The sequence below is a fragment of the Talpa europaea genome (genome assembly GCF_964194135.1).
Source record: "Talpa europaea genome assembly, chromosome: 12".
Lineage (NCBI taxonomy): Eukaryota > Metazoa > Chordata > Mammalia > Eulipotyphla > Talpidae > Talpa > Talpa europaea.
Window position 1 is genome coordinate 57,871,106 of NC_140079.1, and position 15,849 is coordinate 57,886,954.

At 43.2% G+C, this 15,849-nt stretch overlaps 1 protein-coding gene across 2 annotated transcripts in view; it reads left to right on the forward strand.

The window, feature by feature from the left end:
- Positions 1 to 15,849, forward strand: part of ASTN1 (astrotactin 1) — a gene marked incomplete at its 3' end in the record, with an annotated part of 311,956 nt that overhangs the window by 122,274 nt on the left and 173,833 nt on the right. For both annotated transcript variants that reach the window (XM_084251292.1, XM_084251293.1), the window contains exons 3-5: positions 10,755 to 11,148; positions 12,751 to 12,897; positions 13,933 to 14,040. In XM_084251292.1, coding sequence (XP_084107418.1) covers positions 10,755 to 11,148; positions 12,751 to 12,897; positions 13,933 to 14,040 — 649 coding nt within the window. The remainder of the gene's footprint in view (positions 1 to 10,754; positions 11,149 to 12,750; positions 12,898 to 13,932; positions 14,041 to 15,849) is intronic.

Sequence of the window (15,849 nt, forward strand, 5' to 3'; positions counted from 1 at the left end):
GAATTCAGTTCTCAGAGTCCCTTTGCTTTGGTCCATTTTTGGCTGATTAGCACTGGACTTGTGCCCAAGGCCCTGGTATATGTGACTAGCATTAGTCAGAGATAAAGTGAATCATGATCAGCTAAGGAAGAAATCAAACTTCCACAGTATCAGGTTTTTTGCCCTATCTCATCACTCCCCCTCTAAAGTCAAAAGCAAGCAAGAAATCCCAGAAAACCAGATGAACAAAGCTGGCAGCATGTGGACATGGGGGGGGGAGGAAGCAGTCCGGGCAGGATGGTTTTGTTTTTTGTTTAAAGTAATGATGGGAAGGATTTGAAGGTTTAGACAAAAGCTTTGCCAGCAAAAACGTAATTAGCTGAAGACAATATGTTGCTGATGTTCAGCTGGTGGTTTAACGAAGCCTGCCCTAATGAGAATGTCAGTGTCTTGCTCCGAGATTGCCTTCACAATCTAGGCCTCTTCTGCAGATTTTGTGCTTGATTAGTTCCAGGGAAATATTGAATTTTAATAATTTTTAAAAGCAAGAAATAAGAGCCATAGCACTTAGCACATGGCCCAGAAAGAAACTCTTTTTACTTTCAATCTTCCTATTCCCTCTCTTCATTGATGCCAGACAGAATATGCTGGCAACAGTGAGGTGTTTGGAAGGCATCTTGGTATATGAGGCACTAACTATGTTTGTACATCCTCATCTCCTCTAGTCCTTAATCCCCTCGCCTGTTCCTTTTGCTATAGTTCTTCAGCTCTAATATGATCTTGCTTGGATGCCATGTTGAAATCACAGCTGGGGTGTTATTAGAGATGTGGCCACGGATGCCCTTTGTTCTCAGCACTGTGGGTCAAATCAGCTGCCAGTTAGAGAAGCTTTGTGAGCAGAAAGCAATGTGTGGGGGTTTTGCTCATTTCTGCGGTTAGCATTGAATGATTTGTTTGGGGAATGACTATTATTATCCTTTGGGTTGGAGTGCAAAGCATGGTTTCTCCTACCTTCTCCAAATCTATTGACAAGCAATCTTTTGGTTGAGTTCTTGATAGATTCTCTGCAGATGTATAAGCCCATCTGTTTTCTATGTGTGCTGTTATATTGTTGAAAGCATCTACTCTTTCTTTTAGGTCTCTGATCCTAGAATAAGGCAAGGTGCTCCAAGTCTCATTGTATGCTGAACTATTGCCAAGGAAATGGTTGAGCATCCAAGCATGTAGGCCCTGAAGACAGTAGACTTTTATTTAGAAGACATCTACCTAAGATCAGTTATCTCCGTAGATTTTTCCTGCCTGTGTCCAAATGACAGCTTGACAAGTATGTCCACGTTTGGCACAATTAAATTATTCCTTTAAATTATGCATTTGCTCAACCCAGTGATATGCTTAACTGAAGAAAGTTGAGGGTATCTGGGGCAGGCAGTGTAGGCGGTACTGAATGTAGACATTGGGAAATTTTCACTTACATCTCCAAGAGTTGGGTGTGGGAGCAAGACCATTCAAAACTAATTTAGAAAAGAAAGGGGATTGTGGAATTGGGGTCCAGTCTGTGGTGGTGGACCGCTTTCTACTCAACAGAGCCATAGAACAACATCATTAACATCAGCAGTTGAGTCTTGTTGTGTCCTTATACTACCACATCTTGGGCAAGTTCTTTAAGTTCTCTGATTTTCTGCATCTTTGTCGTCTAAATATAAATATAATAATTCTTTCTACTTATATTTGTTGGTCAGATTAAATAAAATAATGAGTGCAAGTCACTACATGGTGCATGGTGGTTGTAATTATTATTCCTTCTCCACGTGTCATAACAAAATAAACAATAATTCAGAGGAGGAATTAAGCACATGTAATGGTATTGTGATAGCATGCTAATAAAGACTTTCACAGTGGTATGTAGCCTTTGAGATCTTCACAAAACCAACTATTCACTGAGTAGGGCTGTTACTGTTCCCAGTACTGGGACTGTGCCATTGGACTCCACAACACAGCAGGGCCCCTAAATACTTGACTAAACTTTGGCTCTCCAGACCATGGCAAGCATGATAATAAAGTTGCATCTCTTTCTGTAGGGACCAGAGTATGATCAGGTCCCACAGCTATCTCAAGGGCCTTTCACCCATCCTCTAACTAGCACAGTATCTTAAGTAGCACAGCCATTGAGAGACTATCTCATTTTTTAGCTGAGGAGCAAACAGGTCCTTTAACTTTTCACTGATTCAGAGAGTGATTGATGAATATGTACCAAATTCAGAAAATTCTTGGCCTCTAAATTCTGTCCCATTCTATTCCCAATTGTTTTCACTGGAAGACATTGGAGTCCCCACAAGTACCTTGCAGAAAGTCTTCCCTCAATAACTAGTTTTTCATGTTGATTTTCATTTCCTAAACCCCAGCTGTTGCCCATGAAGCTGTTAGGTCCCTGAGACCTTACTTCCCCTTGGGCTAAACTGCCTGACTTTTGAGGAAATGAGAGGAAGAGGGGTTGAATCATGCCATTATGTTCAGAGAGAAAGAGGGTTAAAGTCTAATGGTCATTAGCATATACTGTGCCAGCTGCCTCTTCTGTTACTTGCTCAATAATTCTTTTAATGTTTGGTCCTAATGGAGCAGATTATTGTTATTATTTTATTTCATCAAGATCACCTACTGCATAAAAACAAAGAGGGAAGGAAGAATGGAACGTGGCCAAGAATAGGCATGAAGCATTATCCAGCTGGAGACATTTATTTATTGGCTTCATGCTTGACTTGTGAAGCTTTGAAGGGCTGGTGCACATAGCCCACAGAGGGAGCTTGTCTCACGCAGCTCTGCTCATGGGCTGCTGAGACAGTGCCCTGGAGTGCTTTTGCTTCCATGGACCCTTTTATCTCCTAGTCTGCCTGTCATGCATAACACATATTTATGCTCATACATGTTAGCATAAACATATAAACATGTGTTACTTGTGGGGCCAGACTCTTAACCGAACACTGATGGGGCCCCATCTATAATGTCTGACCCAGCAGTGTCATTCTTAGAAAATTGTTAAGTTTGCATTTAAACTTTGCAGATGAGAGAACCTCAGCTTTGCCCAGTGTCCTAATTTCTCACTTCTCTCCCACTCTGCAGAGATCGAGGCCAGTCTTGGGAACTAGGAGGCCTATCAAGTTAGTCGTGCACCTGGAACACCCAGGCTTTGGCCAACTGTTTCTCTGCTTCACCCAACTCCATTCTAGCTTAGCATTCTCATTAAGGCAAATGGAAGCTCCTAACGATCAGAAAACTCTTGAGTTGAGTTCTTTATGAAAAAATACACCCTCCTGCTTTTGCTCTGGGGCAGCAAAGTGAAAGCTCTGAGGCAAGAAAAACTCCAAGAACCAAAAAAAGCAGGTCTATAAAAAGAATCTGAAAGAGGGCAACTTGAAGTAGCCCAGGCTGACTCCAGCACACCAGCCTCCAGCCATGTCCCCTGTAGGGTGTTAGGCACTCATTAGATCAAACTCCTGAAGACTCATAAAGAAATTGAAGACAAACTTCCCAGATGAAAGAAATAAGACAGTGATCAAACCTAACATAATTAAAACATTTAGACCTAAGAAAAGCTAAAAAAAAAAAAAAAAAGCCATAGAGTTGAGTTACCTCCTGGCAGGAACTTCATGCTCAAAACTTCTCTAGGTATGAAGGGCCTTCACATGTCAACCAGCTTGATGTTGAGCAAGCTAGAAGTTTTCTTAGTCTTAGTTTGTCTCTGCTTATGAAAGACTTCCTTGTCCCTATCTTTACCCAACAGGTGGTATTTTAATGAGAGAAGATCTTGGGGGTTGTTTGACTTCTTCCTAAGCTTTGGCTACTTGGACCTAGAAGGATGAGGGAGGAGTTCTGGAATACCTCAAGGCAGCAGGCGAAAGCAGTATCATGCCCCAGTGAGAGGCTAACCAGGCAGGGCAGGCTGTCCCCTGCCAGAGGGATGTGCAATTCATGTCAGAAGCCCCAGAGGACATATTGAGGCCTCTTAATGAACGTGGTGGCCCATGGCAACTGGAAAGTATTTCCACACGATTAAAGACTTCAGAAAACCCCCAAGGGGAGGTAATGTTCCTAATAATTTATAAATTGAACTCGCTGCTTAATATGCTTAAAATGTTTCTCTTGTCTTCCATTTGGGAAAGGGAAGGGCAAGGGATAATAGATTTCTATTCAACAGCCATCACAGAAGAGAGAATCTGCCAGAAAAGAAAACCAAGGGGTGTTTCCTCTTCTAGTTTAGGTGACTCCTTCTGGCAGTAAAGGAATTGTCAAGGTCAAACACATGTTACTGTGATTTCGAGGACATCATCTTATTTCAAAGGGCTTGTTGTTTCTTTAGGAAGGGGTAGGTTTTCTTGTCTGGGCCTCCATTGTCACCTGAGTTTGATGGATTACCTCTGGACCTTTTCCATTATTCCCTTGGTCTGGCTTCTGGTTTTACTGGGCAGAAAGAGCTCATAGACATTTTCTCTATCATTAGTTTACCAGTTACTTCCAGTTTGATAGGGATCAGTGTGATAATCAGGAAATTTTCCTGTTGGAAGAGTCAATGCTTTTTTTTCCATCAATTCATTTGATAGATGAGTCAGTTTTGAAAGTGGGGAGGTTTAAAGTCTCTTTGAAGTCATGTAAATGGGTAGCCCTGATATTTTATTAACCTTCATGTTATTGGTTATTTAGTTCTAGCTTTCCATTGGCTTCACAGAAATACAGGATAGGACAGGATGTTCTGTCCATCTCATCCATTCCCTATCCCTGAACATCTTGGATCTGGATTAGAATGTGACCAGAGTGGCCATATGGACTGGCACAGTTTTTCTCCTCTTTGTTTGTCTCATTTGAAAGTCAGAAACAGATGTGAGTGATCACTGTCACAGATGAGAGAGGGCCTTTGGCCCTGACCTTCGGGCATTGTTATTGGGGAAAAAATAGGCGACATGGGCCACCAGATTTGTCTATTTGATTCTCACTTCGTAACCATCAATTAATTCCTCTAGGAATATAATTTGAATTCAGTGTGTCCGGTTGCCTTGAGGGATAATTAATTATGTCTCAGATTCACTCTTCTGGTTGCTCCTGGGGTGAAACTAAGCTTTGAAATGTGAGCTGATTGATTGGCTGCAGTCCCTTGACAGATGGTAGCTGGAAACATAATCTGAGCGTTTCCATTTCTCTGCCAAGGGTTCACAAAACCCAGGTGACTCCCAAAACTTTGGTGACATTGGATAGATCCATATTTTTTTCCCTGAGATGAATTGATCCTGTGGCACTGATTTGGAATAGGGAAGGATGCTGTACTTTTGCCTATGGTGTCACCTCTGGTCCAAGATATCTTAACCTAGTACAGTTTCTTCTGTTAAAAGTACTAGTGACTGGTTATTTCCAGCCTTTATAATCTTTTTTTTAAAAAAGATTTATTTATTTATGCAAGAGCTAGGGTATAGGCTAGAGGTGCAGGAGGGCAAGAGGATTCACCAGAGACAGAGCAGGGAGCAGAACAGGAAGACGACCAAAAATACTGCTAAGGGGAGCAGCGGGTGAGACAGGAGAGGTCTGCCATGCCATGTGGGTATCTCCCTGGCTGGCCGGGAATCAAACCGGCACTGCAGAGGCTGCGCACAGCTTCACAGTGCTGTGCTCAACTCACTGCACCACCAGGGAGGTCCTGTAATCTGTTTTTAATCTTTCTTTTTTTGCCTGCATTTACCTTAAAAAAACAGATTACACTGACTTTTTCTTCTGACTTGAATGAATCCCCATAACAGCGATCACTAGAAAAATGCCTTTTGCTAAAGTGAGTAAATACTTGTTGAATGCTTGAGTAATGAATTCAATGAGTCACATAAAATGGACATATATAAACTTTGCAGGCACATAGAGGATGCTCATGTTGAGATATATTCAGAGTGGACTGCTCTACCCTCGCTCCCTCCTACTCTCCTTCCCTTCCACAGACAATGCTTGCTTTATGCCAGGCATTATGCTTGACCATGGGCACATCAGACACAGTTCCCTGTTATCATGAAGTCTGTAGTCTCATAGATGAGATCAACAAACAGATGCACTTGTGGTCAGAGTGATGTGCAGGACTCTAAAGGCAGTGCAGGTAAACTAGGAAAAAACTGGCTGAGCTTATGTCCCTGAACTGACTCTGAGGGACAAGTAACAGTTAGCCTCTTGCTAACCAGCTCCATGGTGAATACGGGTCAGACCGTGAGACAGTCTTGTGGTTGACCTGAGTGACTGCAATAAGCATAAAAAGGTGATCTGCCTGGAGCTTTCCATCCTTGATCAATCACCATCTATATTATATAAAATGTTACGTAAAAATTACAAAATCTGCAAATTATCTGAGAAACCTCATACTACTCTCTCAGGTAAGTGCCTAAAAATGTCAGTCTCATAATAAAATAACAGCTGATTTTATTTGTTTGATCTCTATTAGAGCTAGTAGAAATGATTTATTGATTTTTTTAAAGAAAAATATACTTTAAATGCCACTTTTTTTTTGCAAGCAACTTGTTAATAGATGTGGAGTTCTCATATGCCCTAAACACACTTCTAGTTACAGAATGTTAACAGTTTTGAAGAAAATCAATAGAATAATCAGAAAACTCATGAAAAGATGAATATGGTACAAAACAATTCCATATCTTGCTGTCAGTATTATGTTTTGTTTTTTTTTTTTTTAATGGTCAAAGCTTGCAGCTTGTTACATGTTTGCTTGGGTCAGATAAACCTTAATGTCTTTTTTGTTTGGTTTTGTTTTTAATGCCACACCAAATTTGAAGCTAATGCACATAAATGAAGAATGCTCTGAACAGGGCCTCCCTGGTGGTGTAGGGGATTAAGCGTCAGCACTATGAAGCTATCAGCAGCCACTGCAACACGAGTTCCATGTTCCATCCCCAGCCAGAGAGGTGACCCACATGACACAGCAGACCTCTCCTGTCTCTCCCTCTGCTCCCCTCAGCAGTGTATTTCAGTAGATCCACCTGTTCTGCTCCCACCTCTGTCTCTGGTGAATCTTCTCATCCCCCACACCTCTGGCCTGTACCCCAGTTCTTATATTCATAAATAAATAAATTTTAAAAATAAGAAGTAAGGTTAGCAAGATGGCTGCCACCTTGCCTTCCCCCAGGATGGTGGAGAGTGTAAACACACACCACACACCACCTGCCTCTTCCCTGTTCACTGGATAGAGCAGATAAGTGATTCAGAAAAGGTGTATGTAGTGATTTTATGAGTTGTTATATTACAAAAGATTATTACATTACATTACATAACAATATCACCTAACATTAAATGTTTTATTTACATAATAAGCCACAATTATTAGCACATTGCAAAGTGTTGTGACATCTGCCACCAACTTGGGTTATAGACACAAAGAGAGTATCCTACATCTCGAGTGCCCAGAAGCCTTGTTCATGTGCCTTTGTTGAGTTTCTCCTGATAACTGAGCTCATCACTGATATTAAAAAACCAGTGTGGTTGAGTGTGCTAACTATGCAGTGGAAATGTGTCTTGCTAATGCAAGATTAGAGATGCTGAAAACACTGGCTTAGCTAAATGAAAATGTGTATTCTAGCTCCCTACAAGTTATGTTTGGTAAAAGCTTTAACATAAAAATACTCCCAGTAGAGCGTCTAGGCCCACACACGGTAATGGAGGTTTTAGATTAATGTAGCAGAACGGTGCCAAGACAACAATCTTAGTCTAGAACCAGTTCTGCACTGTCTAGTGATTTCTCTGAGTCTCGATTTCTTCATCAGAAATGGCGGCAGGGGGCACTTAACCTTGTTATTTTCAGTTGGTCCCACAGTTAAATGTGAACTCAAATGTCTTTGTTGAAATACAACTAAATCAAGAGCAGTTGCAATTCAACTTTGTTGAAATACAACAAAATCGAGAACAATATCTTCCAGGACTGGAGGGATGTGTGATGCACAGACCAGTATTTTAACATTGAGAACTTGAGCTTTCCACTCATCACTAGTCCTGGGTTTGAACACTTAGTAGTTGGTAAAAGGTCCTTTGTTTATGAGAGCGCTGCTTCTGAGCCCTGTCAGCTAGGTGTGCACTGTGCAAGGTTTTCTAGTTTTCCTTCTAGCAGTGAGGATGGATCCAGGTGGACTCGTCTGCTCTCTCTCACTTGATCTTAGCCAAAAGGCTGAGAAGCGATTGCTCTCTCTCTCGGCTCTATATTTTTAGGATCTTTGAGCCCTTCAGCCATCCCTCAGTGTCCAGGGAGTGGTGGCTCCTTCAGAGCAACTGGCCTAGCTAGAACCTAAAACCATAAGTTATGCTGAGAGTCATATTGTTCCCGTTCCAATCCTCTCCTTCCTTTACTATATGACCTTGGAAAGGAGACTTCACCTCTGTGCCTTAGGCCTTTCAAATGTAAAAGGAAGAAATAGATAGTCCCACTCTTAGAGCGAAAAATCTCGAGCCTTTTGAACTGTCTGATGCACAGTAAGTTCTCCGCATTGACAACTGTTCTCAGTTTATTTCTACATGACATGGGGAAGGGACCTGTGTCCTCCTGGTGCCATGACCCTCTCGTGACCAACTGAAGGGAGAATTAGGGAGAAAGGAGGAAAGAGCACCCAAAAACCTCTGTGTGAGCAGGAAGGATGGTGCTTAAGCCATTCCTGGAGATTGATGTTTATGCTCCTCTTACAGCTCTTTAGGGAATAAAATTACCTCTCCCTTTCACTAGCCTAATTCAATGTCTGACAACTTCTCTCACTCAGGAAGTTATTCCTTCTGTGTGGCTTAATTACCTATTGTTGCAGTTTCAATTTGGGGTGAAGGAGAGGATAGTGTCCTGACTGAGATAAAGGATCTGCTCCAAACCTATTGAGTTGGACTCCAGCACTTGCTCTGGGTGCAGGACTGGCTGAAACACTGTGTGGGGGTGCCCCAGAGGTGCTGTGTGGGGGTGCTTTGAGTGTAGAGGCTATGGGGAGGGACCGAGGACAGTGGGTGGGGGCTGGCGCTGAGCCACGACCTGGAATACTTCTAGCTCCAGCATACCCTGAGCAGCTTCCTATTTACACTTTCTCTGCACTTGGATGTGAAATTTCACCAAGAAGAAGGGTTGCAGATGAAAGAAAAATCAGGAGGCTCTGTATGTCACCAACAAGCCACCTGCCAGGACCTGTCACTTGGCAACTGACTCAGTTGCTTCTTTCTCAGCTCTTCTGTGCTGCATGTTTGAAAGTGACTGTGTGTGTGTGTGTGTGTGTGTATGCATGAGCTCGTGACCTCCTTTTCTCAGGGTGATGGTGGGAAAGGGAGGATAAATAGGAAAATTTATGGGGAGAGGAACTTTATAATCCAAAGCATCACTATTATGAGACTGAAAAAAGCTCCCTTTAATGTATTTGACAAAATGACCTGGTCTTGTATAGGTGGGTCCCCTGGGAATCAATGAGGGGTTCATCTTTATCTAGCCTCTGTGATGGGGTAGCAGTGATTGAAACCCAAGGTTGAGAGTAGAACCTTTTGGCACACCCTGACCTAATAAAACAGGTTTGGAGAGATATTGATCAAAATAAAGGGGGTGATTATAGATGGTGTGTGGGGAGGTTCGTGTCCACTGAGTGTAGTGCAGCAAGACACCTGCAAGTTTTTCCAGCCAAACCCTGTTCAGGGTGATGACAGAGCAAGATGTTCAGGCTCCTGGAGCATGCATTCTTGCCTCTGACAGACCACTGAGTTGTGTGCTGGTTTTTTAGTAATGGCTCCAGAGGATAGCCTTGGAGCACAAGAAAAGTCCAGAAGGAAACTCCTCTACCAGTCTGAACCACAGAGATGGGTCCAGTTCCTTCCCCAGAGATGTGACAAGAATGGAAGCATCACTCCAGACTGTGTGAATAGGAGGAAACTGTTTCTGAAAGCAGTAGTGACCTCCAAAGACATGTTCACACATGACATGAGAATCCTCCCAACACCTGATATTAATTCCTGATGAATGTAAATTTCTCTTTGGTTAGTCAGTGGCCTTCCCCTGTTGAGCAGTTACTCTGATGGAGACACTTGGGTTTAGGCTGAGGACGGCTTCAATTCTAATTCTGCATGATTCTGTCTGGCACTTTGCATAGTTACCTAACTTATTCCTTACCGCCACCTGCCAAGGGGTGGCTTCTCCATTATACAGATGAGGAGTCTAAGATTTGGAATTTTAGGACTCCCTGATTCTTGGTTTAGTCAGTGATAGGGTATATGTATAATTGATTGTAAGAGCTGAAAGCAGAAGAACCAGATGCCAGCTCACTGGCAATAATTGGGCCAATACCAGCTTTGTATATCACTGATTTGCTCTATCAAACTGACCTCTTCCCTGTTTCTGCAGCTGAAATCTCTCCCTCCCTCCCTCTACCCTTCCTCTATCTCTCTGTCTGTCTGTCTGTCTGTCTGTCTGTCTCTCTCTCTCTCTCACACACACACACACACACGCACACACACACACACACTGTAAGATTTCTTCTTCAAAATGTTTGATAAGTGAGCAGCAACCATGGATCATGAGCCACAATGCATTGGTTACCCCAGGTACATTTTTCTCTCACCTCAAACACTGACCCCAGCAGACTGTCCTACTGCTGAGCAATGCTTGCTCTAAGTGCTTGTTGCGCCTTAATAGATGAATTAATAAATGAGTGATGGAGAGTGGAGTGGCGGTAGGAGGGGCCATATCTCTTTGTGGGTAAACTCACCTTTCTCCCCGCGCATCTGTTGTCCTCTCTTCCCAGGGAGGCATGATCGCCCTGCTGCTGTCCATCCTGTGCCTGGTGATGATCCTGTACACTCGCCGGCGCTGGTGCAAGCGCCGCCGTGTCCCCCAACCCCAGAAGAGTGCCAGTGCTGAGGCTGCCAATGAGATTCACTACATCCCGTCAGTGCTGATCGGTGGGCATGGCAGGGAGAGTCTGCGCAACGCCCGCGTTCAGGGCCACAACTCCAGCGGCACCCTGAGCATCCGGGAGACACCCATCCTGGATGGCTATGAGTACGACATCACTGACCTGCGCCACCACCTGCAGAGGGAGTGCATGAACGGAGGGGAAGACTTTGCCAGCCAGGTCACACGCACCCTGGAGTCCCTGCAAGGCTGCAATGAGAAGACAGGAATGGACCTCACTCCAGGTGGGGAGCGCAAGGGCCAAGTTGGTGCTTCCTCTCAGGGAGCCTCTGGAGTGGATCAGGAACAGATGTTTTCTAATTTTATGCCTGGTTATCATATATAGGAGGATGTGCCCGTGCCCCTTCCCAGGTGGACAAGAAGAGTCAGCTTTTCCCTGACGTAAGGGGAGCTGTTTTCTAATGTAGGAAATCAGAAGAGCAAGTGTAAATTGGATCCCTCTCCACTTCCGGGTCCACAAAGTAAATGTGTAAAATAGCCTGGGGTTACAAACTCAGATGCATTCAGGGAGCAGGTGCATCTGTAAAGTAGCTGGGTGTCAGACAGTGGGGCATGGTGTAGACTGTGGTGAACAAGAAAGCACATGTTCCACTTTGCATGGGAAGCAGAGATTTTTTTTCCATCCAACAGAAGAGTGGGTTAGAACCTTTTTATATATAATGAACAATCTGCTGGGAAATAAGGAGATAGCAAGAAGGAGCAGCTTGTGTGTCTGAGATGTTTGTATACAGCACATTTACTTAAGCAATTTAAGTAGCCACTGAAGTAGAGGGGACCAAGGTCTTCGTTCTTTGCTATGATTCCTGAGACTTTGGCCTGGGGCGTGTTAGTTGTGTTCTCTTCTCCATTCCTCTGTGGTCTTTACGAGGGAAGTACTTCTTCAAAGAAAGTAAAGGGCTGTAATCAGGCTGTCTGACCTCAGAAGCTTTGTGTGTCAGTGGAGAGACACTGGGTGGCAGAGACTTGGACCTAATCCAGCTGAATAAGACAGGGGTCAACAAAATGCAGAGCGGGAACGACTGTATCTGTCTTTTTCAGTAGCCCACCTGTCTCTCTCGAATGCCTATAAATAAGCAACTAATCTGCAGATAAAACCCCAGGGCAGTGATCTTTCAAGGAACCGCCCAATTATCTTTGAAGAAGACATTTTTGATTCTGAATATGAAGATATATGAAATTTCAGTGAAACTACATCATAGAGGTTTCCATTCTGTTTGTTTTCTAGAAGTGATCTTATATGACTAGTCACTTCCTTAAAAGATTTACAGTCTGGAATCTCGCCTTGAGAATATGGGACATGACTTCAATATTGCATATTCTCCATAGCACCTGTCATAGTGCCAGGTCCACAAAGTTAATGTGTAAAGTAGCCTGGGGTCACAAACTCAGTTGCGTTCAGGGAGCAGGTGCATGTGTAAAGTAGCTGGGTGTCAGACAGTAGGGCATGGTGTAGACTGTGGTGAACAAGAAAGTGCATGTTCTGCCTGAATACACTCAGTTCAAATCCTTTCAAAAAGATGTGCTGCCAAAAGGAAGAAATCTGTGATCTGTGTCTAGTCAAAGGGCCACACACACGGTGACCTTATCAATACAAAATTGGTTGAATTGGAAGCAGTTATAATCACTTACTTCACTCCATCTCTTATAAATTTGTGTTCCCCCAGAAATCAAAGAGGAATATTTCAGTCTCTGCCAAGCTCTCACTTTAAAGGTTTTATATTTCAATTCTGTGAAACTCCATCTACTTGGTTCATGCAAATTCCCCTGTTCTCACTTTCGTTTGGCCTTTTCTGTTAAAATTTTTGCCTTGACTTTTCCTTATACAGGAAGTGACAATGCCAAGCTGTCTCTGATGAACAAGTATAAAGATAACATCATCGCCACCAGCCCCGTGGACTCCAACCACCAGCAGGCCACTCTGCTCTCCCACACCTCCAGCAGCCAGAGAAAGCGGATAAACAACAAAGCAAGAGGTATAATGTGTGATGTTAGGGTGTTAAGGCTTGTCTGAGGGTTCCTGAATATGGGGGGAGGGAGGGCCATTAATATCTCCAATCCCTGCTCTCAGACAGGACTAGAGGGGTATCCTGGAAGTCTTTCTGGAAGCCTGTTGAGAGCTCCTTACCCAGAAATCTAAACATGCAAACCTTTTGACCAAATAATTTCAACAACAAATTTTTTTTCCCCTTAGGAAATAATTGGGAAAACATGCAAAGATATGTGTAAAAGGCTGTTCATTAATATCTTTGTTTAAAAGAGCGAAAAATTGGAAGTTGCTTAAATGTCCATCAGTAGGGAATTAGTTAACTACCTGCACATCTGTCTACTGTCCAGTGGCTCACGTGTGGCAATCTAAGGTGATAATATAGATCTATATGTGCTAATTTGGATAGTTGTCCACCCATCTATTAAATGGCAAAAATGGGACTGCAAGATAGAAGGTACAGCAGAATGCTATTTATAAAGAGGGATTTAAAAGCCTTTTTCAGTTTCTGCATCTGAGAAAGAGAGAGAGTATATACATCAACTGTTAGCAGAGTTTTCCTCTGACTTGATGGACATCAAGTTGTTCTGTGCTTATTTTGTGTATTTTCTTTACTTTTTCTTCTCTTTTTCACATTAATTAATTATTTTAGAATCAGGAAAAAAAATACAAAAATGTCATATTATATGCCCCTTAGAATTCTCATATTAAAACAACCAGAATCACGACCTGTCACGGGGCTATCTGCCTTCCACATCTCCAACCTTCCATCATGAAGGTACGCTCTGGCAGGTAGCTGCCCTGAATGGGTGTCCTGAGCAGGTACTTGGGTGACAGGAGCAGGACCCCTGGGATTGCCGTCACATTAAGCTCTACTTCTCCTATAAATCTATATATCGGGAAGCCCCAGTCCCCAGGGCTACTGCTCTCAGCGTGTCAGTCAGCCCATTCTCTGAGCAAATGATAATTTGTTATTATGAAGACAGAGCTGACAATCTCTTAGCCATGCTCCTTTTCCTTACAGCTGGATCCGCCTTCCTGAACCCTGAAGGTGATTCTGGCACTGAGGCTGAGAATGACCCCCAACTGACCTTTTACACTGACCCCTCCCGGAGCCGGAGGCGCAGTAGAGGTAGGAAGGAAGGTGGAGCAAAAGGGGGAGGAATGGGAATTGAGGGTTGGGGAAGGCAGGAGCTGAGGGGATGCTAGGTCCGATGGGGACTCAGTGGGGGCTCTGCAGTTTCTGCAAGAAGAACTCTTGGACCACAATTGGTGTTTCCTCCTAAGGAAGAAAGAAGAGCCCAGAGTGGAAAATTTCAGAGAATCATCTCTCCCAGATAATGGCACTCTCAAACGAGTTTCCAAGTTGTTTGAAAGGCTATTTCTTGGTCAGAAGACTCTCAATTCCTTCTGGAAGACTCAGGAGTCATATTTTGCTGTTTAGATACAGGAAATAAAGTTGATAAAGTGTGTTATAAGTGAAAAATGGACAGCATATATTCTTGCTTACCTGGCTACATAGGCCTTAGGATTGAACTAGGCAGGTTTTGGGGGTGGGGCAGTTGAGGAATAATCTGTTGCCCATAAAACAAGCATAATGGTATTCAATCTTTAGTCCCTGCCCAAGTGAATTTTAGGACACCAAGCCTTCAAGTCCCCTCCTTTCTTCTGGTGGGTCCAAGTCAGCATTGACAGAGGTGTCTTTCCATGCAGAAACTAAATGTGCCACTACAGCTTGATGCTTAGTGACTTCAGGTGGCTGTGGGGGCCACTACCCATGACATTGCTACTTCAACCATCATCACCGAAGGAGGTCCAGGTTCAAGCACCAGTGAGCTTCACCATTTCCTTGCTGTGTGATTTTGGAAAAGGACATCTACTTTTCTAAGCCTTACTTTCTTCACTTTTTGAATGGGCAATATCTGACACATAGGGTTCCTGACACTATTATTTTATATTAAAATGTACTTTTTTTCTTAGCTGGAAGAGCACTATGAAATCCCTGTTGGTGTTACTCTTAGAACACTCCACAGAACAGCTTCAGGTTTCCCTAGAACCCATCTTAATGAATTGTGGCTAGGGAGGGACCCTGAACACAAAATATTGGACACGGTATCCCCTTGGATACAGTGAAGGATGTTGGAGCAACCTCACCTTGTGGTGTGATCAGTAGCACTTTCCCCAAACCATCCTCAGTCAGCAGCCCTCCAAAGACACCCACATTTTGACTCTCTCCTACCTCTACTTGAGTTCCTTTCATACTGAGGAGATTCTTCCCAGAGATTGGAAGAAGCCTTTAATTCCTCTATTTTAGTTTCTGTAGCTTCCCTGATATCAATACGAAAGTTCTTGTCATTTTTCTCAAGTAATCAGTGGGGCCAAATGTCTGCCCCACAGTGCATCTCCTTACAACGTAGAAGTATTCCTCTGAGATGCAGTTCTCTTCATGCATCTGCTGCTTATTGTCATTAACTAGATGGTAAGCTTCTTAGGGATGGGCATGTCTCATTTATTTTTCCAAAGCGCCCAGTGAAGGATTTGCCAAGAATAGATGCGTATGTTTATTGAATGAATTGGAAACATCAATCGGTTCAGCAAGACATTTTATAACCCACCTGCTATGGCTCAGGATTTGTCATCAGTGGTCGAAACATGGCACACTGATAAGACTTAACTTAGCAACATAAATAAATTAAAAGGCCTACTCAGAAGAGAAAACAGTTAATTCTGTGTGGTAACAGCAGGAGGCAAAAGGAGAGAATAATTAGAACTGGGTTGTACACAATCTATAGAATTTCTTTAAAGAAGAGAATCCAGGATAAGGGCATCCCAGTAGAGGAAGACAGAATACAAAAAGCCTCCAAGGCACAAAAGAACTTAGTATTGCTCGAGCAAGTCAAAAGAATTTAATATGGCAGCTGTAGTCTGGGGTATAAATATA